This window comes from Scophthalmus maximus, chromosome 2 (genome assembly GCF_022379125.1).
Source record: "Scophthalmus maximus strain ysfricsl-2021 chromosome 2, ASM2237912v1, whole genome shotgun sequence".
Taxonomy (NCBI): Eukaryota; Metazoa; Chordata; class Actinopteri; order Pleuronectiformes; family Scophthalmidae; genus Scophthalmus; species Scophthalmus maximus.
The window spans coordinates 26,207,263-26,235,093 of record NC_061516.1 but is presented as its reverse complement, the minus strand read 5'-3'; the positions used below and the strand labels follow the sequence as shown (position 1 = coordinate 26,235,093).

General features: G+C 45.8%; 3 protein-coding genes across 7 annotated transcripts; 2 read left to right on the top strand and 1 right to left on the bottom strand.

Moving 5' to 3' along the window:
- The first annotated feature begins 1,315 nt into the window (after nucleotides 1–1,315).
- On the top strand, nucleotides 1,316–3,684 carry rps14 (ribosomal protein S14). The gene is made up of 5 exons (XM_035625658.2): nucleotides 1,316–1,432; nucleotides 2,685–2,836; nucleotides 3,066–3,227; nucleotides 3,362–3,438; nucleotides 3,573–3,684. Exons 2-5 carry the CDS (start codon nucleotides 2,688–2,690, stop codon nucleotides 3,638–3,640), a joined length of 456 nt encoding a protein of 151 aa, XP_035481551.1. The 5' UTR covers nucleotides 1,316–1,432; nucleotides 2,685–2,687; the 3' UTR covers nucleotides 3,641–3,684.
- Nucleotides 3,685–4,609: 925 nt separating this feature from the next.
- LOC118300833 (platelet-derived growth factor receptor beta) lies at nucleotides 4,610–16,242 on the bottom strand. Of its 4 annotated transcripts, XM_035625654.2 has the most exons (30): nucleotides 16,107–16,242; nucleotides 15,715–15,939; nucleotides 14,854–14,977; nucleotides 13,221–13,324; nucleotides 12,302–12,370; nucleotides 11,712–11,806; nucleotides 11,429–11,624; nucleotides 11,078–11,338; nucleotides 10,449–10,579; nucleotides 10,136–10,217; nucleotides 9,923–9,997; nucleotides 9,618–9,801; nucleotides 9,342–9,457; nucleotides 9,098–9,209; nucleotides 8,915–9,017; nucleotides 8,707–8,815; nucleotides 8,290–8,384; nucleotides 7,985–8,117; nucleotides 7,703–7,807; nucleotides 7,426–7,530; nucleotides 7,049–7,151; nucleotides 6,830–6,951; nucleotides 6,586–6,701; nucleotides 6,360–6,482; nucleotides 6,160–6,271; nucleotides 5,809–5,908; nucleotides 5,481–5,586; nucleotides 5,273–5,381; nucleotides 5,059–5,197; nucleotides 4,610–4,967 (listed from the first exon to the last, which is right to left on the bottom strand). In XM_035625654.2, the coding sequence occupies exons 5-30, from the start codon at nucleotides 12,357–12,359 to the stop codon at nucleotides 4,850–4,852; spliced, it is 3,108 nt and encodes a 1,035-aa protein (XP_035481547.2). In that variant the 5' UTR covers nucleotides 12,360–12,370; nucleotides 13,221–13,324; nucleotides 14,854–14,977; nucleotides 15,715–15,939; nucleotides 16,107–16,242; the 3' UTR covers nucleotides 4,610–4,849. The 4 variants fall into 4 exon arrangements, with proteins under 4 accessions (XP_035481547.2, XP_035481548.2, XP_035481550.2 ...); XM_035625655.2 differs by lacking the exon at nucleotides 16,107–16,242 and having other exon boundaries at nucleotides 13,221–13,289; nucleotides 15,715–16,009; XM_035625657.2 differs by lacking the exons at nucleotides 15,715–15,939; nucleotides 16,107–16,242 and having other exon boundaries at nucleotides 5,129–5,197; nucleotides 14,854–15,034.
- A 153-nt stretch (nucleotides 16,243–16,395) lies between these two features.
- Nucleotides 16,396–27,457, top strand: LOC118300832 (arf-GAP with Rho-GAP domain, ANK repeat and PH domain-containing protein 1). Of its 2 annotated transcripts, none has more exons than XM_047328129.1 (26): nucleotides 16,396–16,685; nucleotides 17,842–17,924; nucleotides 18,178–18,221; nucleotides 18,630–19,094; nucleotides 19,936–20,037; nucleotides 20,123–20,315; nucleotides 20,401–20,514; nucleotides 21,237–21,341; nucleotides 21,578–21,638; nucleotides 21,742–21,862; nucleotides 22,243–22,507; nucleotides 22,652–22,851; nucleotides 23,327–23,412; nucleotides 23,505–23,687; nucleotides 23,811–23,879; nucleotides 23,974–24,073; nucleotides 24,191–24,247; nucleotides 24,390–24,516; nucleotides 24,965–25,064; nucleotides 25,164–25,365; nucleotides 25,520–25,565; nucleotides 25,768–25,982; nucleotides 26,081–26,284; nucleotides 26,418–26,523; nucleotides 26,632–26,773; nucleotides 26,911–27,457. In XM_047328129.1, the coding sequence occupies exons 2-26, from the start codon at nucleotides 17,842–17,844 to the stop codon at nucleotides 26,950–26,952; spliced, it is 3,432 nt and encodes a 1,143-aa protein (XP_047184085.1). In that variant the 5' UTR covers nucleotides 16,396–16,685; the 3' UTR covers nucleotides 26,953–27,457. The 2 variants fall into 2 exon arrangements, with proteins under 2 accessions (XP_047184085.1, XP_047184084.1); XM_047328128.1 differs by having other exon boundaries at nucleotides 16,396–16,709.
- Nucleotides 27,458–27,831: the final 374 nt, after the last annotated feature.

The following is a 27,831-nucleotide window of genomic DNA, read 5'->3' as shown; positions in this document are numbered from 1 at the left end:
ACAGGAAAGTATGATGGAGACAGGCGATTTGACAAATCGGCATCAAGAGAAAACTTTTATATTTACATTGAAAGGTAAATAAAACTATATCACATGAGTTTCTCCTTCTGCTTCTAGAAATAAGGTTCATACACCTGAGAAAGATCAGCTGACAGATCATTACAATAATCACATGTGAAGAAATTAGATCTGCAAATTTGGAATTTTTACTAGAATATCAGTCAGTCGAGCTCAAACCTCCACCAACAACTACAGTCCTTCAATTCAATCAATCACCAAATCTCACACTCAGATATCAGTCTCCTAGATACTAAATGATTTATTTTATCTAGATCCATGAATCATTCTCTGTGAAACGGTACCAACATGTCATGGATTCTTTCTTGGTCCATGTTCAATCCTTCCTCCAAGTTTACTGGAAATCTGTTCAGGAGTTTTAAATCCAGTTGACAAATAAACAAACGGTTGAAAACAGCACCTCCTTGTGGAGTAACAATATATAATATATATATATTTAAAATCGATATAATCTCATTCTTAGAACATTGGAATATTACACTTATTTTTTATTGATTACTACTAATATTAATAGTATTATTAATATTGTATTTTTAACATTTTAGTATTAACATTATAGTAGTCTTTATTATTGATATCAGTACTATACTTTGCTATTTGTAGGTCTTTGAGATTGCTTTTAGCAATGAAAAGTGCTCTATAAATGAAATGTATTATTATTAGTAGTAATACTATCAGTACTAGTACTATGCCTTGTTTTCTTCTTTTCATCTGTTTTTAATTTTTTCATATTTTATCTTCTTCCTTTTTCCTCTCTATTTAGTATTACTGTCTGTGTTTTATACCACTATGGCCACTATGTTTTGTTTCCCATGTCTTTGTTTAATGTTGTTAATTTTTTTTATTGAATTAATATATACAAAATTTGAATGAATACATAAATACAAATAAATTACAATTTTTTTTATGACAAAGCAGTTGGAACAATAATAAGAAAATACATGATTTTTTCTAACAATAAGGGGAAATAAAACAAAAACAAAAATTATGAATGAATCACAGTATCATCTTTTAATGTAATTTTATTGTCTGATTATTACTTTGCGATTTGTATTTGTTTTTTATGTAAAGTGTCTTTGAGTACTATGAAAACCGCTATATGAATTAAATGTAGTGTTATTATTATTATTATTATTAAGAAATTAAATAATGACCATAGTTAAATGGTTTGATTTAATAATAAAAAGAGAAAACAGAGTTTTTATTTTCGGGAAAAAAAAAATACAATAAATAATGTCGCGTAGAGACCACGTGGTGGCAGCAGCTGCTTCCCGCGCCGGAACTCCTCAACTTTGGCCCCGGAAGCGGAACTTCGGTCCTTTCTTGTTTCTACCAGTGGAAGAGACGCTGCTCGGTGAGTCCCGCTCCGCCTCAATCCGCTTTTAATCTCCGTTCCCAGGTGATCATCCGCTTCCCTGACGCGTCTCCTCCGGTCGTCTCATCGTTTCTGCGCCTGTTCGCCGCTGAATCGCGTCTCTGGCGAACTTTAATGTCCGCTCGTAGAGGACTTTACCTCCCTGTGTGAGTGTCGGTGAGTCCGGCGACGTGACGCCATTTTAGCTCCTGCGCGGAGTCCGGCGGCGGGAACATGAACCCGCTTCTAACTCGGCCGCGTGTCGGTCGCAGGTGAGACCGGTGCGTCGCGGAGTCCGTGCACGTCCGAGGCGGAGCAGCAGGTGGAACTGAGCCGGCAACTGCCCGTTAGCCTGCACGAGCTAACAGGCTAATGTAGCATCCCGGCTAACAAGTCTCTTCCTCTGCGCCGTGGTTCGTCGACGCCGTTTTCCGGTCCCAGCCTCCGTGAAGTTGGTTTCATTCTCCGTGTGTCCGGAGACTCAGCGTGTGTCTGTAGCTGCTGTGCCCCGGCCTGACTGTCCTGTTCCCCGGGGCTGCAGCTCCATGTGAGCGGCTTGACCCGGGGGGGGGGGGGGGGTCGAACAGATGATCTGACTTCATTCTGGCTCAACAGGCTTTTAATCTGAAAACTCACGTGAATTTGTTTTTTTATATTGTTGGTCAATCAGCATTTCACCACGTGTTTCCTGATTATTTCAAAATAGCTGATTCGTGACTTGATAAATAACTCCTCGGTCCTCATGTACTGTGATACGTCATGATGATGATATGAAACGTCACGCCTCCCCCAGTATTGATCCTATTGCTATCGAGACCGTTCAGGATCAATACTGTAGGAGACATGGAGGATCAGATCCTGGTACATTGATGTTCACACGTCACGGCTGAAGTCCTTGCGTGTTTGGCGTCATGGCGACGTCTCTGACCAAAAAGAGCTCAGCTGGCGGTGAAACGCGAGTGTAAACACGGCGGGGAGAGAAGACTGATGTCACTTTGTAAGAGTTGTGAGAAGACGGAATCGTTTCCACCACTGCAGGCGCCATGTTTGTTTAACTCAACGACACTTCCTTTCTAGCGACGTCACACATTTGGTGAACGACTGCGATTGGCCAGAATGCGGCGTGTAGTCATCTGACTCGGGAGTGAACGCACGGCTGTCGGCGTTTTATGTTTGTGTAGACACGCGAGGAGTTTAACCAGATCGTGTGTTGACGATGGCGAATGAACTAACTCCTCTTCCTCCCCCACAGACGATGGCTCCTCGTAAAGGCAAAGAGAAGAAGGAGGAGCAGGTGATCAGTCTGGGTCCTCAGGTCGCCGAGGGAGAGAACGTGTTCGGTGTCTGTCACATCTTTGCCTCCTTCAACGACACCTTCGTCCACGTCACCGACCTCTCCGGGAAGTAAGTTGACTCTCGCGCACATCCGTCTCCACGGTAAGATCTGCTGCCACTTTACACCCCCGCAAAGCATCATGGGAGCTTCAAGTACGTCCAAGTGCTCTTAGTGAAATTAGTAAATTCGTCTGAAGTAATTCATCTTCTGTCGATGAACGTATCTGAGGAATTAAACTTCACATCAGACGTGACATTTGTTTTTGAAGTGACGTGACGAACACGTGTGTGTTTCCAGGGAGACAATCTGCCGTGTGACCGGTGGGATGAAGGTGAAGGCCGACAGAGACGAGTCGTCTCCGTACGCCGCCATGTTGGCGGCTCAGGACGTCGCCCAGCGCTGCAAAGAGCTCGGCATCACGGCACTGCACATCAAGCTCAGGGCGACCGGAGGAAACAGGTGAGCGCACGTCGAGGGTCACGTGACGCAGCGTTCACACGGTCCAGCGTTCAACACGTGTAGCCTTGTCGTCATGGCGACTCGTGACAGTTTCTCGACGTCTCGGGTTTAACAGCGTCTCGTTTGTTTTTCAGGACGAAGACTCCTGGTCCTGGAGCGCAGTCTGCTCTCAGAGCGCTGGCTCGGTCTGGCATGAAGATCGGACGCATCGGTAAACACCACACACACACGCACGCTGTCTCTGGACGAGAATTAAAATCTATAACTCTTTTCATAACATTTCTGAGTGAGAGTTGGACGAAGTGTCTTGACGTCCTGTTTCTTCTTCTTCATGTGTTTGTCCAGAGGACGTCACTCCGATCCCGTCAGACTCCACCAGGAGGAAGGGCGGACGTCGCGGTCGCCGTCTGTAAAGTGCAGGAAGTTTTCTGTCAATAAAAAGATTAAAGTCAAAAAACTGAGCCCCGAGTCTCTGTTCACTGATCAATAATGAAGGTTCCACTTTCTCCCGAGTCTGTTTAGACTGATCCATTTTAAATATCACTTGATCAATAAGTTACATCTGTTTTCTCCATATACTTGGTTTCATGATGGGCAGCTATGGCTCGGGGGGGTAGAGGCGGCCATTTACCATCCAGAAGGTCGGTTGTTGGATCCCTGCTGATGCCCGCATGCTGAAGACGTTTCACATTTAAATTTAGGGGCTTTAACTAACGATTATTTTCACGTTTAATCGTCTAGTTTAGCTCATAAAATTGTAAAAAAAATGTTTCCCAAAACCATAAGTTGATGAATTGTTTTGTCCACACATCAAAGAGATAAATGTTTTGTGACAGAAGAGCAAAGAAACAAGAAAATATTCACATTTAAGAAGCTGAAATCAGATAATTGTGACTTTTGTCATAAAAACTACTTCAACCGATTAATCAATTATCAAAATAGTCAACAATTTAGTAGTCGATTAACTTGCAGCTCTACATGAATTGTCTGACGACTTAAGTTTATTTATGTGACTTACTGTGAAGAGCTTTTAGTAAATAAGACTGATAGTCAATCACGAGAACAAACTACATGAGTTATTATTTTCTGTGAATTTTAAGATTTTAGTGACGGTTAAATTGAGCTGCTTCAGGAGAAAAAACTGAGATGAGCTGATGATTTGTGAATGATTGTGATTAATATTTTATGACTTCATGTTATTTCGCCCAGCCCTGAGTGTTGTTCAGACAGTTGTCCACCAGGAGGCAGCAACAGAGCCGCTGTTTGAATTTTTATTTTACTTTGAAAAAACAGCTGATTTTTATAAAGTTGTTCAGTTCAGTGTGAAACATGAAACCTGCTGATCGAGTGTGTGTTTTCAAACAGACTCACACCTGCTTTTCTTTGTTTATTTAAATGTTTAATAAAGTTTGACTAAACAGATACTGAATAAATGAAGAGTAATAAAGGTTCAGATCGGATCCAGGACCTGCTGCCGTCAAGTGTCGTATGTTTACATATAAAATCATAAAGAAAAAACAGCCTTACAGTCAACACTGAGGGGACACAACCCCTAAGTTCGTCTGCATGATGATGTCACTTTTATTTCACCCTCTGCTCTGTCTGCCAGGCGTCGAGACGCTTCACAGGCAGCTCTCCTCTTCCTTTCGGCTGCTGGATGGAGCAGGAGGCTCCACAGCTTCCTGTTTACCCTCTGGTGACATCACTTCCTGTGGTCCAGGTGCACCTGAAAGGTGAAGGCTGCAGAGGAAACGTCATCGTCATCCTCCTCACTGGTTTCAAAGTAAAAGTAATGCATCTTCACAGTAAAACTGGATGTGAATCCTCGTACCCGTCTGCGTCCAGCGCAGTGTCACTGCTCGTTTCTATGGTGATGTCAGAGATGGGGATGATGTAAGTACCTTGGGAGGGACCTGCCTCCTCTGACCCCGCCTCTGATGGCAGACGTTTCACCTGAGCGGCAGGGCTTTCTGTGAATGAAAAGGGGGCGTGGTTTGAGTTGAGTTTCATTGTGTAGTGTTGTTGTGTTATTGGATGTGTGTTACCGTGTGATGTGTCTGTCTGATCCTCAGCAGCTCTGGATAAACTCAGTCTGGATCGAACAACAGCTGGATTTTCACCTTTCAGGAAGTTCTCTGTCAGCTGCAGGTAACGCTGACACACAACAACAACAACAACATTAACTGACCCTGGACCAGCCGCAGTTCACACTGATGAGACGTTGTGCATATGAGTGTGAGTCTGTGTTTGTACCTCGTTGTGTTCGTCAGTGAACAAGTTTCCCACCGAGACGACGAGCGAAGAGAAGGTAGGTCTGGAATGAGGCTCCGCCTCCCAGCACTGTGTCATCAGCTCAAAGCTACACACACACACACAGACACACACAGACACAGACACGCACACGCGCACACACACACACACACACACACACACACACACACAGACACACACACACACACACACACGTATGACACACACACACAGCAGATACCAACAACTTCAGTCTGATGTGAGACCCTTCACTTTTCTCTCTTCTGTGTGTGTGTGTGTGTGTGTGTGTGTGTGTGTGTGTGTGTCGTACATGTTGTGTGGAGCGTGCTCAGGTCGACTCATCCTGTATCCGTTCTTCAGAGCAGAGTAAAACTCTTGGGTCATGGGGAGGTCGGGGTACGGACTCCCACCTGGGAAAAATACACAGTTACTGTAGTGACGTACAAGTGGACTGGTTCAAACTGGTTCAAACTGGCTCAGACTGGTTCTGAATGGTTCTCACTGGCTCAAAGTGCTTCACACCGGTTCAAACTGGTTCAAACTTTTTTAGACTGGTTCAAACTGGCTCAGACTGGTTCAAACTGGTTCTGAATGGTTCTCACTGGCTCAAAGTGCTTCACACCGGTTCACACCGGTTCAAACTGACTCCAGACTGGTTTACCCAGAGAGAAGATCTCCCACAGTAAGACTCCGTAGGACCAGACGTCGCTCTGAGCGCTGTAGATGCTCTGGACGATGCTCTCTGGTGACATCCACTTGAGCGGCAGGAAGCTCTGAACAACAAACAGGAAGGAAACGCTGTGAGCTGTTGTTAAGATAAATTTAAGGGTTAATAAAGTCAATTCATGCATGTGAACTGACGTTTCCTCTGGCGATGTAGTCCTGGTCCTTCATCAGGTCCCGGGCCAAACCAAAGTCACAGACCTTCACCAGCTTTCCTTCACAGACCAGGACGTTCCTCGCTGCCAGGTCTCTGTGGACGCACTGAGGTACACGGAAGGACGACCACATGTTCATACGCAACACAACATGCTAACGCAACAGGAAGCTAATGTCTGAGTGAATGGATGTGATCGTGTGATCGTACGTTTCTGGAGGAAAGGAAGTCCATGGCCTGAGAGATCTGGTAGGAGAAGCTGAGGAGGTCACGGAGGTTGAGGAGAGGGGAGTCGCTGAGGAGGAGAGATGACGCCTCCTGCTGGTCTGAAGGAGGACCACAGCACGAGTTCATTTCAGTATTAATGGTCACATGATGTATGTGAAGTACATGTACACAGTGTACTACATGTACACAATATCACAGGCAGAAGCGAGCGTCACATTTGCTTCACCTGCCGGTGTGCACGGCGTCTCGTACAATGCAGGTTCGATGTCGGCGCAGCTGAGCTCCTTCATGGCGACGTACTGAGCAGCCTCCTCTTTACTCATGTCCATGTAGCCTCCGTCACTGTCGCTGCAGGGCGAGAGACTGTCACACTCAATACTGACTGAGAGAGAGAGAGAGAGAAGGGGGTGTGTGTGTGTGTGTGTGTGTTTGTGTGTGTGTCGACCTCTTGGTGTGTGGGTCACTCTGCAGGAAGGTGTGTTTGTTCCTCTGCAGGTAGTTCACCAGGTCTCCATGGCGACAGCACTCGGTGATCAGATAGACAGGTCCTGAGCAGACAGATAGGTGAAGTTGGACAAACAATGTACGATTTGAACATACTTGTTTTTAGAGTCGGACCGAATGTCTTACTGCATCTGCGCAAATATACAGTGACTGTGAGGTGTGAACTACAAAACAGGATTCAAGGTTATCGAGGAAACTAACTCCCGTCAACGGCCCAAACTACTGACCAATCAGATCAGCCTCTCCAGCATCGCTCATCAGTGTCAGAGTCAGCTCCTGTGTGTGTTCATTAATCCTGGACTTCGTGTCCTCACGTACCTCCTCTGGTGCAGGCTCCCAGCAGGTTGACGACATTCAGGTGAGGACCGAGATGAACCAAAACCTTCAAATCCGACATCAGAGACTGAACCGCCCCGCTGCTCGCTGAAACCACACAAACAGACATTTTGCTCTTATTGATATAGTCAATAATCAATCGGAAAGTTTTCTGATCAGAACATGCTGAGTTTGTACTGAGGAGACCATCCAAAAATTGTGACAGACAGTTATAGACAGAGAGTTGGAGACAGACAGGTAGGGAAGGACTGATACGCACGTTTGACCATCTTCACAAATACTTTAGTTGTAGAATGCGAATGAATCAGACCGGAAACGTTCGCTTCAACGACACGACCGAAGGCACCTGAACCCAGCACCTGACCTGGAGACAGACAGTCAGAGACAGACAGGTAAGAGAAGGACAGACAGGCTGATTTAAATTTAATATATTTTATAAATGTGTCGTTTCTCGAGATTTACTTTAAATTGGCTCGTGGTATTACCAAATACTACGTAGTCTTGTGGTATTACCTAGTACTACGCTGTCTCATCGTATTACCTAGTACTACGCTGTCTCGTGGTATTTCCCAGGTGGAGTTGTAGGGCAGGTGGGCGGGGTCGAGGTAGGTGTACTGCTGTCCATCAGGACTCACCGACTCAATCACCTTCCAGCGAGACTCATAACGAGGTTTCTATCAAACAGGAAGAGACGTCAAGAACTGAGGTCACAAATATAAAAGACTGCAGATGTTTTAAAGTCTTCAGCCGAGACATTGACCAATCAGAGGGCCCTGGAACTTCCCAGTCAGAAGTGAAGACGCCTGTCGGAGACATCGCCACCCAGAGACAGTTCTGAATACTGACCTTTCTCCAGAGGATGATGAGGACGATGAGGAAGAAGATGGCAATGACGACCAAAACCAGAACTGCTGCTAGTACTGCAACCTGAGACAGGAGAGCTGGAGACAGACAGACAGGGAGACAGAGTAACAGGGAGACAGACAGACCGACAGGGAGACACAGAAACAGACAGGGAGACAGAGAGAGACGCCACTTACATCAAGAAAAGACTGAAGCTTCAACGTGTTCATTACTATGATACTACAGTAGTACTGCGGTGTCAGTACGTACAGGGGGGCAGTACTCGCAGGTCAGTACTACAGAAGTACTGCAGTATCAGTACGTACAGGGAGACAGTACTCGCACTACTACAGTAGTACTACAGTATCAGTAAGTACAGGGGGGACAGTACTACAGTAGTACTGCAGTATCAGTACGTACAGGGGGACAGTACTCGCAGGTCTCTCGCTCGTCGTCCTGCAGAATTCTTCACTTCACAGCGAACAGCTGACAAAGAGGTGAGAGCCTGTAGAGTCAACACACTGCGCACCTGCACAGGTAAGAGACACACACACACAGACAAGAGCTGTCAGTCATCTTTGCATCAATTCCCCTCTGATGATGTCAATCTGATGACATCGCTGGTTACCTGGGTGACGCCTCTCTCCTTCACCTCAGTAACGTTCTCCTGCAGGGTCACGCCCCTTGAGGCTGCCGATAGGCTCCTCCAGCTGCCCGTCACGTTACTGCACCTGCAGAAGACCCTGTTACTATGGCGATACCTTTTTGTGTGTGTGTGTGTGTGTGTGTATGTGTATGTATGTGTGTTTACCTGTGTGTGTTTTGACAGGTGTACCAGGTGACAGAGGGGGGTGGAGCTCCCTCGCTGACACACAACACTGACTTACTGCCGACCTCTGACAGGGACGTGATCCTGGGGGGTGCTACACACACACATACACACAATACAAGAAAAACACACATAGACACACACACACAATATAACACACAATATAGCAAACAATATAGCAAACACACACACACAAAATAAAACACAGGTTAAGACTCTCTCTGACCTTTGACCTCAAGGACAAAGACGAGCTCCTCGACGGCGTCGTCGTTAGAAGCAGTTGCTGTGTAACTTCCTGTCTGATGCATCTGGACTCGAACCAGCGTCAGTTTGCTTAAATACCTGCACATCCATCCATCAATCAATCAGTCATTCAATCAACTAGTCAATCCATCAATCAATCGATCAGTAGGATTAGGGCCTTTTCATTCCACCAGACCTTGGACCAGACTTTCAGATGTGAAAATGTCCTCTACTCGTCTGACCTGGACCACTGACCTACCTGCTTCCCATCAGGCGAGTGGTGGTGACGGAGGTGGTTTCCATGGCAGCAGTTTGGTTGTCTCTGGTCCAGGTGATGGTGGGGGCGGGATGGGCGTCGACCTCCACGCTGAACTCCACCGTGTGATGGACGAGAGACGACACGTTGGTCTCACCTGAAGGCCACAGGTAGACGTAACCTTGATCTTCCCAGAGAGAGAGGGAGAGACAGTTCACCTGTGTGTGTGTGTGTGTGTGTGTGTGTGTGTGTGTGTGTGTGTGTGTGTGTGTGTGTGTGTGTGTGTGTGTGTGTGTATGTGTACTGACCCAGTACTGTCACTGTGATGTTTTTCGTCACAGTTCTTCCCTCCATCGTGTCCTGCACTGCACACACATACACACCTGCAGGAAACACACACTCATCACCACGATAACACTACAAACAGACAACCAAACCCTGCCCCAACGTTACCATAGCAACAGACAACCGTTACTCAGAGACATGTGCCCTCATGCAGCAGCTGCTGACCAATGACCTACCAGTGTCTGCCACTGTCGCCATGGAGATGTTAATGAAGGAACGGATCTGATTGGGCAGAAAGTCGTTGAGCGGCTCGACTTCCTGAAACAACAGAAGAGAAACGTCACACATCAGATGAGACAGACAGGTGTACGGAAAGACAGGCAGACAGACAGAAGGACAGACAGACAGATGGACTGGAAGACAGACCGGTGGAGAAAAATGAAAGGCAGACAGGCAGTCAGGAAGACAGACAGATGAACTGGCAGACAAAGAGACAGACAGACTGGTTGACTTGTAGAGTGGTAGACAGACAGACAGACAGGCAGGTACCTGTCTGCGGGGGAAGTCCCAGGAGAAGAAAACCCTCTGAGTTTCTGTGACGGTGCAGTTCACAGTGAGAACCTCCCCCTGTCTCAACACACTGCTAGACACAGACAGGTCCACCTCCATCACTTGAGGGACTGAGAGACAGACAGGTTCCAAGAGATTGATTTGATTTTTAAAAACAATTTTTATTAAGATTTACCAGAGAACATCACGGTCCTCTACAAATTAAATGAAAAAAAACACACACAACAACAACAACACAAAACAAAAAAATAACTGAAAATACAGAATAAATCAGGTCATAAAACAAGAGTGAAAGATGAGTCTTCCTCCTTCACTGAACACAGCCTGGTATAAAATCTCCTGTATGTCGTTCATCAGAGAGTGGAACCTGAAATCCACTCTCACTCTGGCTCTCACCAGAGACACGTATATTTTGTCAGCTCGTGTCCGGACACATAGAGAGAGAGACAGGTTCTAATCAGATTAGATCACATTATTTTGGCTGTGAGCCGAGGAGCCACAGCACAAGCCAGTGTTTCATACATTCAGATCAGATCAGATTACAGAAATCATATTAGATAAGATTAGATCAATTGACGCTCTGATCAGAGTTAATCTGATTAACTCACCTACGATGCTGAAGACGTAGTACACCTGGGACTCCCGCTCCTCGCCTCCGCGGGCGGCCAGGCACACGTACGACGTGTCGTTCAGACGACCCGTGAAACCGCGACCCGGCTCGTACGTCACCCTGCTAACTGGCATCCTGCCGGGGCGTTCGAACAGCGAGACGTTGAGCTTGGGGTCTGACACCACGCAGGGGATGGTAGCGTCCTCCGTCTCCTTCATCACCACACCTGGACCCAACGGGACAAACCATTCATCCGGACCTGGAGGGGGCGACAGAACGGACACATGGGGACTAACAGGTCTCACAGGTGGGACAGACCCGTATCATTATACATGATGGATATCATCACCTCGTCCAGGTATGAAGATGTCTACATCTCTGCACTGATGGGACGACATCTCCTCACAGGTGTATCTCCCAGAATTCCTCCAGGTAACGTTGACAAGCTGCAGGACGCTGCTGGACCCGCGACTCTCCACGACAACCTCGTCTAGCGGAGAGTCCTGAGGGAACCGCCATGTCACCTGACTCCAGCCGGAGCACACCTGAGGAGACAGACAGGTACCTGAGTACACCTGAGGAGACAGACAGGTACCTGAGTACACCTGAGGAGACAGACAGGTGTTACTGACCACAGTGAAGTTGGTGTGTGAGTCCAGCAGAACTTCAGAGATTGACGGCTGAAGCTCCAGACAGACGCCCCCTTCAGGATGAACCAGGAACACACCTGCAGACAGACAGACAGAGAGTCAGACAGAGAGAGAGTCAGACAGAGAGAGTCAGACAGACAGACAGACAGACAGAGAGTCAGACAGACAGAGAGAGAGTCAGACAGACAGAGAGTCAGACAGACAGACAGACAGACAGACAGAGAGAGAGTCGGACAGACAGACAGACAGACAGAGAGTCAGACAGAGAGAGAGTCAGACAGAGAGCGAGTCAGACAGACAGACAGACAGACAGACAGACAGACAGACAGACAGACAGACAGAGAGAGAGTCAGACAGACAGAGAGTCAGACAGACAGACAGACAGACAGACAGAGAGAGAGTCAGACAGACAGTCAGACAGACAGACAGACAGACATAAAGAGAGTCAGACAGAGAGTCAGACAGACAGACAGACAGACAGACAGACAGACATAAAGAGAGTCAGACAGAGAGTCAGACCGGTATCAGTCCACCTGTAAATTGTTACTTATGTGGGGTTTTTTATAACCTACCTAACAGGAAGTGCAGAAGGTTCAGACTTCCTGTTTGTCCTCGGATGGAAGCCATCATGGGCGCTGGTCCTGACCAAGTACAACACAGAGAGAAGAGATTTAACAATAAGAGCATGACTCTGCTGTTGTCTTACTGGGATGATTTCAAAATAAAAGTCTAACTCTGTCTGAACAGCACTGGTTTGAAAGTACTTAAATTCAACTATTGTATATTTTGAAGTGTAATATGTTATGAAATACTGGTGTACGGTTACTTTACAGGTTAAAAGTACGTCCTGGTATTTATTACAGATTCACCTGACAGAGTTAATGTTTCATTAATGTAATATAAGATATATTCTTGGAGGATTTCATAGCATTTTTGTGCCTTTACTTGAGTAAACGTTTGAATGCAGTAGTTCTACACTGTGGCATTTGTACTTTAACTGCAGTACCAGCTGTGAGTACTTCTGCAGGTCCTTCCACGTCTGTTAAATCATTTTGGTCGTTTATGAACACACGCTCCTCTCAGAGGTTTTCACTGGAGGGTTGTGGAGGATTTTTTTTTTTCTTCTTTTTTCTTCTTCTTTAAAAGAAAAAGACGCTTCAGTCCAAACGGCCAATCTGAATATTTTCCCTGGTGTCTCAGCCAATCACAGGCCTCATTGACCGTGTGCGGGAGGAATGTGAGTTGACCACAGAAGAAGAAAAATAAACACAGAGGTATTTCCTGTTGGCAGTCCGGAGGAGCTCACATCTCAGCCAATCACAGCACAGCAGCTCTCCGCTCTTCAGTCTGCTCTGAAGTCAGCTGGTCTGCAGGACGCAGTGATGTCACTCATGATGTCACTGTTCTGCTGCTGACATCCCAGGATGGTCAACAGAAAGACAGAGAGACAGAGAGACAGACAGGAGAAGAGAGAGAGACAGAGAGTCTCACCTTTGTCTCACTCCTCCATGGTGAAGGTTGTTTCCTGACTCCTGATTGGTTCGGACAGGTGAATGACAGCTGTCAATCACAGGCTGATGTCAGTGACCTTTGTCCTTCAGACAGAGAAAACACTACAAACATCAGAGGCCTGTTTCACCATCTGAAATGATACTGTTACTGATAAATCTGGACTGTTGAAAAGATGATATGTGTTGTTTTTTTTAATCTGTTTTCAGAATCATCTGGTTATTAATTTTAAAACTACATGTTGAACTTCCTTTAGCTTCATGTTGAAGATCGACACCAACACACTGCCCAACAAGCTGCATTGTACAAAAACTCTGCTGAAGAGAAATCAGTCCCTGAAATAGGCTGGAGACACTTCCTGCTTCTGACTCCGCCCAGTTAAAACGCCCCTGTCCGCAGTCAAAGAGGAGCAAACACAACTCGACATGACTTCATGACTTACATTACTAGTACAAACACATAGCTGCAGTACTAACAGAGTAGTACTAACACGGTACGGCAGTAATAACAGAGTAGTACTAACACATAACTGCAGTACTAACAGTGTAGTGCTAACACATAACTGCAGTGCTAACAGAGTAGTACCAACACGGTACTGCAGTACTAACAGAGTAGTACTAACACGGTACTGCAGTACTAACAGTGTAGTATCAACACGGTACTGCAGTACTAACAGAGTAGTACTAACACGGTACTGCAGTACTAACAGTATAGTACTAACACATAACTGCAGTACTAACAGTGTAGTACTAACACATAACTGCAGTACTAACAGTGTAGTGCTAACACATAACTGCAGTACTAACAGTGTAGTACTAACACATAACTGCAGTACTAACAGTGTAGTGCTAACACATAACTGCAGTACTAACAGTGTAGTGCTAACACATAACTGCAGTACTAACAGTGTAGTACTAACACATAACTGCAGTACTAACAGTGTAGTGCTAACACATAACTGCAGTACTAACAGTGTAGTACTAACACATAACTGCAGTACTAACAGTGTAGTACTAACACATAACTGCAGTACTAACAGTGTAGTGCTAACACATAACTGCAGTGCTAACAGAGTAGTGCTAACACATAACTGCAGTGCTAACAGAATAGTACCAACACGGTACTGCAGTACTAACAGAGTAGTACTAACACAGTACTGCAGTGCTAACAGTGTAGTACTAACACATAACTGCAGTACTAACAGTGTAGTGCTAACACATAACTGCACTCAAACCCCCCACCGCCCTTGAATCTTTGCATTACAACAATGCAGAATTTTAAAATATTTTTATAACTTGTAGCTATTTTATTCATCTTTTTTGCACATTGTCATCTCGCACTTTATGTCTCTGCTGTTTACATTGTTCATATTATTATAGCCACTGTTCGTTTATTGTTTATGCACCTTCCACATCATAACAAAATTCCTCGTTGGTGTAAAATCCTTCCTGGCAATAAACCTGATTGTGATACTAACAGAGTAGTACTGACACATCACTTGTGTTACACACTGGTTCCTATAGTTTTACTGCAGTCACTTGAATCAGCAGAATCTGATCATAAGCTTGTTGCCACGGAAACTGAGTTAAAGAAAAGATGTTTAGTTTGTTCAGACCTCCTGACGCTTCTGCTCCTCTTCTTCTTTTTCTTCTCCTTCTTCTGCTTTTTCTTCCTATTTTTCTTTTTCACTCCTTTTCTTCAGTCTCATTCCAGACGCACGACGAATGGAAACCAACAGACTGACTCACAGTGGAGAGGCAGAGAGAGAGAGAGCGAGAGAGGAGGGGGCAAGTCTGTTTTCAATCTGTCTCTCTGTCGCCCCCCCCCCCCCCCCTCCCTCTGACAGGAAGTGAACTGAGTCCAACACACACACACAGACACACACACACACACTCACACACACACACACACACACACACACACACACACACACACACTGAGAAGGTCTCTGTATGTGTGTGATGCTGATTAAACCAAGAGAGAGGGAGACATCAGCAGGTCGACTGCTCAGTAATAAATCAGTTAAAAATCAATAAAAAGTTTAATTCACTTACCAAACTGACTCTACTTGTTGAAGTTGATTAAAGGACCTGATATTACTGATGATTTACTGATGATTCACTTATGATTTACTGATGATTTACTGATAATTTACTGATGATTTACTGATGATTTACTGATAATTAACTGATAATTTACTGATAATTTACTGACGATTCACTGATTATTCACTGATGATTTACTGATAATTCACTGATTATTAACTGATTATTCACTGATAATTTACTGATTATTTACTGATGATTCACTGATAATTTACTGATAATTTACTGATTATTTACTGATGATTCACTGATAATTAACTGATGATTTACTGATGATTTACTGATCTATTGATATTCCTGGTGTTGGCTGCCCCCTGCTGGTCGACTTCTGCTGTGGCAGGAGGGAGGAGGGAGGTTACAGATCATCTCACCTGACGGAGAGAGAGAAGTGAACCGAGGCCACGTGGAGGAGAACAGACAGAGGAAGGAGATCGTCGATCAGTTACATCCACGAACTGAACGGAGCAGCAGGTTCCAGGCTCCGTCTGCACCCGGCTCCAATCCACCGCATGTTGGATCCGTGGAATGAATCTGGATTCATCCATTCATCCTCTCATGTGTCTGTGTAGCTGCAGATCAGCTGAACGATCTCACGTCTGTGGTGGAAGCTTCACGGTTATAATGCGAACTCTGCAGCAGTCTGCAGAACAGTGTCATGTGACAAAACAGTGTCTTTACCGTGTCTTCAGTGTGTGTGTGTGTGTGTGTGTGTGTGTGTGTTTATCAGTCGACACAGGTTTATGGTGCCTGACTGGAAACTCACAAACATTCAGGACTGAAGTCAAACCGGTCTGTGTCTCCACTGACGTCACAGCCTGACGGACGTTCTCTGCTCTGAGAACCTGGAACCAAAAAAATATATATGTAAAACTGCTGCTATTCTCTTTATCTGCGAACAACTGGCAACAAATTCAGAAGGTCAAAGTTTAGCTGCACACACACACACACACACACACACACACACACACACACACACCTACATTCCTGCAGCAGGTTGAACCAGTGAGATTTTGCCTATGTTCACTGTAAAAATGTTCGGGGTAAAAACAGGAAACCTTATTCATTTTATAAAACCGAGAAAACTCTTGACTACACTTGACTAATATCTGGAACGAAAACACGCCTTCACAAAGAGACAGCTTGAGACAGAGTGAGTCACTGACAGACACTGACAGACACAGAGTTCACAGTAGATTTAACAGAGACGTGTTTAACAGTGCAGGACAATCTGAACGCAGAATGATAAACACGTGAACCAGGAACAGATTCACCAGAGCTACAGGTCAACTCACAGACACTCACCAGAGCTACAGGTCAACTCAGACACTCACCAGAGCTACAGGTCAACTCAGACACTCACCGACAGGTAAATAGACAAACAGGTTTCTCAGTTGTTAATAAGTTTATTTGATTCTTGATTTTTTTTAGTCTGGAACTGAAAGGTCTGTGTGTTGTTGTGATGGTGTAATATCGTGTTGGTGTAATGACGTGTTGGTGTAATATCGTGTTGGTGTAATATCGTGTTGGTGTAATGACGTGTTGGTGTAATATCGTGTTGGTGTAATATCATGTTGGTGTAATGACGTGTTGGTGTAATATCGTGTTGGTGTAATATCGTGTTGGTGTAATGACGTGTTGGTGTAATATTGTGTTGGTGTAATATCATGTTGGTGTAATGACGTGTTGGTGTAATATCGTGTTGGTGTAATATCGTGTTGGTGTAATATCGTGTTGGTGTAATGACGTGTTGGTGTAATGACGTGTTGGTGTCATATCGTGTTGGTGTCATGACGTGTTGGTGTAATATCGTGTTGGTGTAATATCGTGTTGGTGTGATGACGTATTGGTGTAATGACGTATTGATGTAATAGCATGTTGGTGTAATATCGTGTTGGTGTAATGGCGTGTTGGTGTAATGGCGTGTTGGTGTAATGGCGTGTTGGTGTGATGGCGTGTTGGTGTAATGGCGTGTTGGTGTGATGGTGTGTTGGTGTAATGGCGTGTTGGTGTAATGGTGTGTTGGTGTAATGGCGTGTTGGTGTAATGGCGTGTTGGTGTAATGGCGTGTTGGTGTAATGGCGTGTTGGTGTAATGGCGTGTTGGTGTAATGGCGTGTTGGTGCGATGGTGTAATGGCGTGTTGGTGTGATGTGTGTTGGTGTAATGGTGTAGTGGCGTGTTGGTGTAATGGTGTGTTGTGTGGCAGTGTAGTGGCCAGTAGATGGCGCTCAGTTAGGATTTAATAACTGAAGGATGAGCAACCATTGTTCTCACCTGGTTGTATTGTATTGGTCATGTTCTAATCAGTCTAATAACCAGAACGATCTGAAGTTCAGGTTCAGTCTGAACCCCACACTGTCCTGTGATCTGATCAATCACACATGAATAAACACACTCTTCAATTAAACCTTTAAGTTCATGTGCTCTCTTAGTTGCTTAGAGACAATGATGCTTCCTGACAGATGACTGATCCATTTAATGTTCCTCTCTCTCCTCCAGATGACTCCTCTTCCTTCTCCACCTGTCCCCAAACCTCGAGCTCGTTACCAGAGGGAGAGTGTGTCCGCCTGCTCTCTGGAGAGGTCAGTTCCCCTTCAAATCTACGGAACAAACCTTCAAATCTACAGAACAAACCTTTAAATCTACAGAACAAACCTTTAAATCTAAAGAACAAACCTTCAAATCTACAGAACAAACCTTTAAATCTACAGAACAAACCTTTAAATCTAAAGAACAAACCTTCAAATCTACAGAACAAACCTTTAAATCTGAAGAACAAACCTCTAAATCTAAAGAACAAATAACAAATCCTTAAAAAGTGTTTTTGTCTTTCAGAGATGAAAATCTTCAACCAGCTGTCGAAAATAATTTGAGCACAGGTAACACACACACACACACTCCACTGTGGAACCTGACTCACTTCTCTTTGTGGAACCGGTTTGTTCCAGCAGTTTCAGATGTGTTCAGCGGCTGCTGAGTTAATTGAAACCTGTCTGACTGATGATGTCATCTCAGGCGATTGTTTAGACTGAACTGATGTCATCAGCCGTCACAGCAGCTGATTATGTTGCGTTGTTGCATTGTTGTATCGTTATGTGTGTATCGTTGTGTCTGCATCGTTGTGTCTGCATCGGTATGTCTGTATCGTGTCTGTATGGCGTTAGTGTTGAAATATCTTCCTTTAATCCTCAACACCTCCTTCATGGATCTTTTATTCTGAAAGTCCACCCCTCAGGGCTCTTATTATGAAAGTCTCCTCCTAGTGACTGTGTCTTACTCCACCTCAGATGAAGTTCCTCGTCTTCCTCCCTCTGGTTTGGATCGTGGCGTCGTCTTCCCGACTCTGGCCGGCGTCACTGACTTCATCGCGGCAAACATCCCTTCATTGGCTGGAGTTGCTGCCGCCATCGGGGGCTCCGCCCCCCCAGCACCCTCTCCCCCGCCTTCCATAAACAGCATGGCTAGCAGCATCTCTGCCCACATTCCTAGCTTAGCAGGCACTGCTAGCGCCATGGCTAACCCAGCTACTGCTACGTCAAATCCTGCGTCCTCCTCCACACCTGTACCTGCTGCTAACACAAGTGCTGCTAGCTTAGACAGCATTGTTAGCTCATTAGCAAACATACCCTGTATATCTGGAATTATGGCTGACCCTGCTATTAACCCTGCCCCTTCAGCCTCGCCCCCCTCTGCTGGTAAACCCCACCCCCCTTCACTGCAAAGGATTGGAGTTGCTGGAGACCATCACACAGGTATATCCATCAATTAATCAATCAATCAATTTATTATCAGAGCTGAGACTAGGATGTGGTCTTGATGATAGCTCACCTAATAATGTGTCCTTCCCACTGAGGTTCTTTACTGCGACCCCTTCCCCCTAGTTTTAGGCAGAACCAGTGTTAGCATTAGCCTGTTAGCACATAAGTATATAATCTTAACAGTGAGTGAGGATCCTCGCATCAGGGTTTATCTACAATCCAGTCAGTCAGTTGCCTCCTTTGCTTGGTTGATAATCCAAAGTTATTTACATTTATATATACGCTCTTCAAATATTCTCGTCAAAACAACTGCTTCTGAAGAGCTGTCCTGTGATCCAGCCTGGATTACTCCCCACCCCCCTGCCTCTTGATTGGCTGTTCAACATGTATGTTGAGGAATTTCTGTCCTCCCCTGAGAAACTGCAATGATGGGCGATCTCATGCACTCTGCAAAGACATTGATATGGCAAACCAAGGCAGTTGGTGGGTAACTGAAGGTTGTCTCGGGCATGTCATAGTCGCGGAATTTGTTCAAGACACATAGTGGTGAATACAGAGTGTTACTATGGACGTAGCTATTCTGTTTGTGAGATGACGACATTACTCTGACAAAGCTAAATACCTACATAGACCGGAGATAGGCAGATTTTCTTGGGAGGCCACACACTGACCACCTTATTGATCTGTGTAACGAACCAGAAATCTCCTTGATATATATTGAGCCCTTATAATAAATAATTCTGCTTAAGACACCCTTGGTTTCCATCTTCCTGATTCAACTGCATACATTTTTCCCTCACAATGTACACTGTGTCTCTGCGTTTAACTTGTCCAGATATTGGGGCACTGTCACAGTTGGTGATGTCTACTTTAGACCAGACAGCAGGAGTCAAGTTACCACCAGCAGAGGAAGCTGCTGCAGAGCCCACAGATGAAGGTAAATACCCGTCCCCATCTCAGTCTGCCCCCCTCCGAAAGATCCCACTCCACAATCTCTTCTTCTTCATCGGCTCTGGTTCCAGGTTTAACTCGGTCTACTCTCGACGTCAGAAGTGAAACCTCGTATGTCACTGTGTTGTCTTGTTGGGACACTGAGGAAGCTGACTCTGAGTCATCCAATGAGGAGGAAGATACAGGAGTTAGCGCTGCCCCCTCTGGAGCTGATGGACCAATGGGAGGAGATCCTGCTTCGCACTTGACTACAAACTCTCACAAGTATGTATACTGTATCCAATAACGCCATATTTACTTCTAAGACTAAAAGTCCTCTGCTGCTGCTAACAGAGTGTTGGTGTTGCAGCATCCCAACCAGTCCTCCAGGTGGTTTCATCCCCACTAGGCCAGCCCCGCCCCCTCCTCGCCCTCCTGGCCAATCAGAGAGGCCTGGAAAACAACTGAAAGAGAAGATCCCAAGGTACACAAACACTCTGACACATAAACACACAAGGTGTGTTCTCTCTTTTGGAGTCCAAATCTAGACCAGGTCAGGTACCCAGACGTGTTCCTGTGATGCCTGTTTTACCCAGGATGCTTTGGCAGCTGATCTGGTTGGTGTGTGGTGGATCTAACTCAAATTTTTATGGCTGACATTTTTTTGAAATGTGAGGAAATACACATGTGAGATTTCAGTCACACCTCTTCACCTCCAGGCTGGCTCTAATGTCTCTGTAGAGACTTCGCATTTGATTTAATAGCAAAACTCATTTTAACAACAGAGCTGAAGAGCTTTGGACTGTAGAAAGGAGCTGTGTCCCAATTCAGGGGCCACATCCTTCGAAGGACTCGGTCTACAGAGGGTTGTCCTTCATAGACCGGGTCGGCTGTGAAGGTCTACACTAATTTAGACGGTCTGGTCCACGGAGGATTTCCTAATTGCGTCACCAGCTTGTCCTGCTCTTACCATTGCAGTCGTTATCTACTTTGCACATACTGCAGCTCGGCCACCCGCATAGCTAGCTAATTTTGTCACTTGCATGCAATGAATTCTGCAATAGTCTGGCCCAAAGAGGATCCACCCATGGGAGCCTTCATTGCTCAATAATAAAGCTTTAGGAGTTGGATTTTAAAGGCTCACGTGTTCGAACTTCATGTGTATTGAGAAAACCTTCGGCGAGTGACAGCCTGTTTATCCTGCAGAGCGGCCACTATTCGAGTGTCCAGGAAGAAGGTGGGCAGTGGGAACTCAACCCCACAGAGTGCTGTGGTCCGATCCAGCTGGCTGGACGTCTGGAAGGGCTTCAGGTAACAGCATCCTGACAGAGATTCAATTTTAAATAAGATAAACTATGGACAAGGTATTGATCTAGGATTGATCCCTGAGGAACACCAGATCAGGATGGAATGATGGACAGATGTATGGATGGATGATGGTCATATAGATGGTTGGATGATGGACATATGGATGATGGACAGATGGATGGATGGATGATTGTTGAATGATGGACAGAGAAACAGATGACATGTCTTCTCTCTAACAGACATAATGTTTTGTGGGCCACATTGGACGGACAGCAGATGTCTTTGTGGAAGAAACGCACAGTAAGTCAATGTTGCTTTACCTTTTTCTCTCTCTCTCTCGCTCTCTCTCTCTCATTCGGTGTGTGTGTCAGTGGAGTAAAGTTGTGTATGTTTCGTTCACCAGGATCGATTCAGTGAGCTGCTGTTTCATGTCTCCAGCATCACCAATGTGAAGAAACAAGACAAAGGACGATTCTCAGTTTACTTCAGGAAGAAACATTATGACTTCATGGCTTATAGTGAAGGTAAGAGCCTGTCCTGGACTCTACTGCCCTCTAATGCCCTTGATTGTCCTCTACTGCCCTCTATTCCTCAATTGTCCTCTACTCCACCCTACTGAACTCTTGGCTTGGCTCCACTGCCCTGTACTGGACTGTACTGGACTACTATTAACTTTGTTTCGTGAGATTTTCATGTTTCCTTGTCATTTTAACGTCTCTGTTGCTAAAAGCTGAAGCTAATTGGTTGAATCTGCCTTCGACCCGGCATGAAAAACAAGACAAGGATTCAGACACAAGAGCTGATCTGTACCTTCCCATGTGACTCCTTGTTTAACAGCAGCCTTGTGTGTTTCCAATGTTTCCAATGTTTCTAAAATTGTCTTTATGTGTTTTTTGTTTCTCAGAGGTTCAGGATGGTTGGGTCACATCTCTGCTGGCGTCCCGAGGCCAGCCAAGCCCCACCCCTGGTGAACTGCACGGACAAATCACCATTAAAGACCCACGGAGTCGTGCTTACGCTGCCCTCTGGGGTCACGACCTCTGGATTTACCCCAACAAAGAGGGCTACCAGCTGGGCCTCGCCTCCTTCTCTGTCCCGCTGAACGTGGCCACAGTCAAATCTACAGGAAAACACTCGTTTACCCTCATCACTCCATACAAGACCTTTAAGTAAGCACCTGTCTGTCCACCTGTCTGTCTTAACATCTGTCTACCTGTCTGTCTCAGTGTCTGTCCACCTGTCTTGCTCTACCTGACAAAGTCTTATTATATAAACATCTGTCTTCTTTCTCGTCCCCACCCACTCACACACAGCCTGTCTGTTGATTCATCAAAGGACCTGTCCATCTGGTTGGACAGTCTGTCCTCGTCTATCCGCAGCGCTCTGTCCTGCAGCCAGGTGGTGATGCGTCTCGTGGAAAACCCCTGCAACAAGTTGTGTGGTGACTGTGGCACAGCCAATCCTGAGTGGGCGTCAGTCAACCTGCTGCTGGTCATCTGCCAGGCGTGCGCAGGTACGAGCTTTTTTGTTTTGTGAGTTTGTCCAATTTTTCATCAACAACACTTAGTCATGGAGTTCCTCAGGGAAACATTCTGGGCCCACTTATATTTCCTTTGCACTTAATACCAACATGTGGTTTCACTGTTGCCTAAATGACCTGTGTCACAGATTTCAATACTAAACTCAAAACTAAACCGAACATAACTCTTAAAAGTTGAGTAGAGCCTGAATGTACCTTAAAAATAGTTGGACGTGAAATGTTATCACAGCATTAAAAAGAGAAAATGAAACATCAGGTCCCTAAAATGTATCTTTTTTTTTTAATGAGTGGTCATCTAGACCACATGTGGAGAGGAACCCAATGAAGATCAGAAACTAAAACGGATTTTGTTCTTCTCAAATACAAAGAATGAAGAAAGTGTGAAATGCTGAAGTTGCTAACAGATCCACTGGTCTGAATGCAGAATGCTAACAGAGTCTGCTCTCAGGTCAGCATCGGGCATTGGGCAGTAGCCTGTCGAAAGTACGCAGTCTGAAGATGGACAACAAGGTCTGGACTGAACCACTGTTACAGGTGAGGTGGGGCTGGACCACTGACACAGGTGAGGGGGGTTACAGTCTCTTTTTCTGTCCCTCTGTCAGATTAAACTTTTAATCCTCTTCCAGCTGTTTGTTACCCACGGTAACCGGCTGGCCAATCAGGTGTGGGCTGCAGCAGTGCCGGCAGCAGAGCAGCTGCTTCCTGAGTCGCCAGATGAGGAGAGGTCAAAGTTCATCCAGGATAAATACGGCAGGGGGCGCTACAGACGAGTCCACCCCCTGACGTCGTCTCTGTCTTTGATGGACCAGGTTTGACTCAGTTATATGACAACGTTTGAACAAATGAACATAGAAAATATCACCTGAGGGTCACTGTGTGATGATCTCATAACTGTGTGTGTGTGTGTGTGTGTGTGTGTGTGTGTGTTTCAGAGGCTGCGTGAGGTCGTCTGCAGTGATGATGTCGAGGAAACAATGTTTTTGATCTGCTCAGGAGTGAAGGTCACACACACACACACACACACACACACACACACACTGTGACAGGTGCCGGCTCAGTGTCCGTCTGTCTCTGACTCGTGTTACTTGTGCGCAGGTGCGTCAGTCAGACCTCCAGAGCCCCTCCCCCATCCTCCTGGCTGAGAGGGCGGGTCAGGCTCTGCAGACCGAGCTGCTCCGACTCAACGAGTACACAGGTAACACAAACACATACGCACACACAAACACAGACACCCCCCCCCCCCCCCCCCCCCCCACACACACACACACACACAAACACTGGCTGTGACTCTTCTTCACTTTTTATTCTTTAGAGGTCCCGCCTCACAAGCCACAGTCTACCAATAGGAGAATTGAATCTGCCTCCTCAGGTAAGGACACCTGGATGCAGTTTAAACGTCGGAACAACATCAGGCATCAAACAACATTTTATTTTCATTTGAATCATTAACTTCTATTTACTGTGTGTGTGTGTGTGTGTGTGCGTGCGCGCGCGCGTGTGTGTCTCTTCAGGTGAGGAAGAGGAGGAGCTTCATGGGAAACTGGAGGAAGATCGTTTCCTCTTCTCTGTAGAAAACGATTCAGCAGCTTGTGACGTCCTAGACCTGCGAGAGGTTCTGTCAGTGTTTGTCAAGGACGGGTAAGAACTACTGGTACTGCAGTACAAACAATGCTGGTACTGACACTACTGGTACTGCAATACCGACACTACTGGTACTGAAGTACTGATCCTACTGCAGTATCGACACTACTGGTACTGCAGTACTGATGCTACTGCAATACCGACACTACTGGTACTGAAGTACTGATCCTACTGCAGTACCGACACTACTGGTGCTATAGTACTATTTGATTTTTACTGTTTAGAGACCTGTTGAGATTGAACTAGACTTAATTTATTTGTCATATTTATCAGTAAAAAGTTGAGATCAGAGATGATATTTTTATGTTTTCGTCTTCTGATTGTGGAGACAGCAGCGCCCTCTGGTGGAGGCTCCTCCATCACAGCAGCTTGTTACAAACAGGGTCAACATGTGGGGTCAGTGTGTTAGTCTGTACTTCATCACTTCCTCTTCCTGTGCGTTCAGAGCTGCTCATCAGTTCGAGATGGTGACGTTGAGCGATCAGCTGATCTGTGCGGCCGAAGACAAAGAGACTCTGCTGACTCACCTGGTTCACATACTGAAGGTAAACCTGACGCCGGGGTCATTTTTCTGTCTCCGCGGGGACATTAAGTCTCCTTGGACAGAGTCAGATGCTAGTTGTGACCGGAGTTTTTCTTTCCAGGTGATTCTCCCAGGGGGTGTGTCTTATGCCGAGGTGGGCGGGGCGTCCGCAGTCAGCAAAGTGTGTGTGGTTAAAGTGGGCGGGGCCTCGAGTCAGTCTGAAGCCTGGTTGTTACTGTGGGAGGATGGTGTCAGCATTCACCCCGTCCACAAACACCCACAGCAGACTCTGAGGATGGAACTAAGCGCGCTCAGTCACCACGGTAACAGTCTTTTTGTTTTTTTCACACCTAAACGTGAGCTCCACCTCCAGGAACGTGTCGATTCAAAGTGAACCGATGTTTCTTCAGTTTTATTTAAACTGATCACTTTGAATGAAGTATTTAATTTATTTTAATTTTTTATTTTGTCTTTCAGAAATAAACCCATCTGAAAACATCATCACCATGGAAACCAGAGACAGGTGTGCCCCCCCCACACACACACACACATTCAGATTTAACGAAGGTGAAATGACAAAACAATCGCCTCATGAAATGAGTTCTAACAAATCAACACAGAAAGAAAAAATATAATTTACATTATGGATCGGATGTGTCCCATCTGATTGGCTGAGCAATCCACAGGTCTTGATGACACTATAGGTAACAATCCTCTCTTGTCAGGGGCGTGTCTCTGCGTTTCGAGGAGCAGCACAGCTGTCAGTCCTGGTTCAACCACCTGCAGAGAGCCCTGACCAATCAGAGCTCGGATCCACACCGTCCCCCTGTAGCCAATCAGAGCTCAGCTCGTCGGTCTCTGTACCCAGTGCTGGACGCAGGGTCGAGAGGTTCAGTACCGCCGGGCATCGAACGCTGCATCTCCCACATCACAGCCCACGGTCAGAACAAGCTCCACCACCAAGTCTCACCCACACCGGGGCCCCCGGGGCCCCTGGATCCCAGGACAGCTGCCTGAATAAAAACATGTTTGCCTTAGGTTTGAAGGTGGAGGGCGTGTACCGCCGCTGTGGCCTTGCTACCAAAGTGAACCGACTGGTGGATGCTCTTATGACATCGCCGAGCACCGCCCTCCTGGAGAGCGATGAGCAGGGCGTGTTGGACGCTGGCTCCGCCCTCAAACAATATGTCCGCCAGCAGCCGGGTCTAATACCCGATGTACAGCCGTGGCTTCAGGCCGCAGGTCAGTACGCAGTATCTGTTGTACAAATACTACAGTCTTTCAGTGTGTGAGTGTAGTAGTACTAACAGCAGAAGTGGTAGTAGAACAGTAAATCAGTAGTACTCAAGTAGTGTAACAATACTTCTTTTCTCAGTGATTTCAGATCAACACTCCAGGTTTAAAGCGTATCAACGGTTACTACGGCAACTTCCTGACAACAACCGAGCTACACTGGGCGCCCTGTTCGCACACTTCTACATGTAACACACACACAGACACACACAAAAACTAACACACACAGTATATACACACACACACACAGTCACACCCAGAGTAACACAGCTGATGTTCGTTTGTTTGTCTCGCAGGGTGCAGGTTTTCTCTCCGGTGAACAAGATGTCTGCTCAGAATCTGGCTCTGGTTCTGGTCCCGTCTCTGTTTCAGACTCTGAACCAGGATCTGCTCAGACTCACCAGAGAGTTTGTCATCCACCACACGCTGCTGTTCCTGGTACGCACCTGACACGACTGTACACTGCTTCACAAACTGTGATGAAACAAGTTACAGTTTTATTGTTTTCATTTTCTGTCATTTCTGTTTTACGACCACGTGAGTGTGTGTGAGTGAAGTGACTTTGTTCTGTGCAGACACCAGACGAAGAGGAGGAGGAACAGATCACGGTCTTCTGATGGAAGAGGAGGAGGAGGAGGAGGAGGAGGAGAAGAAGACGGAGAGGGTGGATTGAAGAGAAGTTTTTTCTCTCTGTATTTTAAACTCATTTCCTCTTTTTATTTCTTTGACCTTTACAAACGTGAAAGTGAAATGTTACGTTTTCATGTTTAAAGCCTGAATCTAAAGGGAAGTTGACCAATCACTTTTAAATGTTGTTTATCACAAAGGAACTGGATGAAGTTTTATTCAAGCGCCCCCTACAGTGGGGTTTCTGTGAATGTGACAATCCAGTTTAAGGGTGTAGACATGGATACCACTTTGTTTTTAATATTAAATCAATAATGATGCTCACGTGTCTGGTTGGATTCCCAATGTGAACATGGCTCCCACAGTGCCGCTGAGCCAGGCATCTAATCCCTGGATCAGGGTGTAACACACAGCAGCTGTGTGTTATCACTTCTCTTCACAGATCATGTGTGTGGATAATATAACAAATCATGAAATTAAAATATGTAAATTTCATATCTTCCCATGTGAATCGTTTGTTTGTGTGACATCCATGACGTGAACATTGTCCAGTTATATTCCTACTTCTGCAACTAGTCCCCAAACTCCTGCAACTAGTCCCCAACTTCTGCAATTAGTCCCCAACTTCTGCAATTAGTCCCCAAACTCCTGCAACTAGTCCCCAACTTCTGCAATTAGTCCCCAACTTCTGCAACTAGTCCCCAACTTCTGCAATTAGTCCCCAACTTCTGCAATTAGTCCCCAAACTTCTGCAATTAGTCCCCAACTTCTGCAATTAGTCCCCAACTTCTGCAACTAGTCCCCAAACTTCTGTAACTAGTCCCCAACTTCTGCAACTAGTCCCCAAACTTCTGCAATTAGTCCCCAAC

Excerpts from the sequence above, each read along its gene's own strand:
- LOC118300833 (XM_035625654.2), bottom strand. The coding sequence starts at position 12,359 with ATGATGGCTTCCATCCGAGGACAAACAGGAAGTCTGAACCTTCTGCAC. Across the intron at positions 11,807-12,301 it reads CCTTCTGCACTTCCTGTTAG|GTGTGTTCCTGGTTCATCCT; the intron begins GTAGGTTATAAA and ends GTCTGTCTGCAG. Across the intron at positions 5,198-5,272 it reads TCAGACAGACACATCACACG|AAAGCCCTGCCGCTCAGGTG; the intron begins GTAACACACATC and ends TTTCATTCACAG.
- LOC118300832 (XM_047328129.1), top strand. The coding sequence starts at position 17,842 with ATGACTCCTCTTCCTTCTCCACCTGTCCCCAAACCTCGAGCTCGTTAC. Across the intron at positions 22,508-22,651 it reads ACTCCATACAAGACCTTTAA|CCTGTCTGTTGATTCATCAA; the intron begins GTAAGCACCTGT and ends ACTCACACACAG. Across the intron at positions 23,413-23,504 it reads GGACTGAACCACTGTTACAG|CTGTTTGTTACCCACGGTAA; the intron begins GTGAGGTGGGGC and ends ATCCTCTTCCAG.
- rps14 (XM_035625658.2), top strand. The coding sequence starts at position 2,688 with ATGGCTCCTCGTAAAGGCAAAGAGAAGAAGGAGGAGCAGGTGATCAGT. Across the intron at positions 2,837-3,065 it reads GTCACCGACCTCTCCGGGAA|GGAGACAATCTGCCGTGTGA; the intron begins GTAAGTTGACTC and ends GTGTGTTTCCAG. Across the intron at positions 3,439-3,572 it reads CATGAAGATCGGACGCATCG|AGGACGTCACTCCGATCCCG; the intron begins GTAAACACCACA and ends GTGTTTGTCCAG.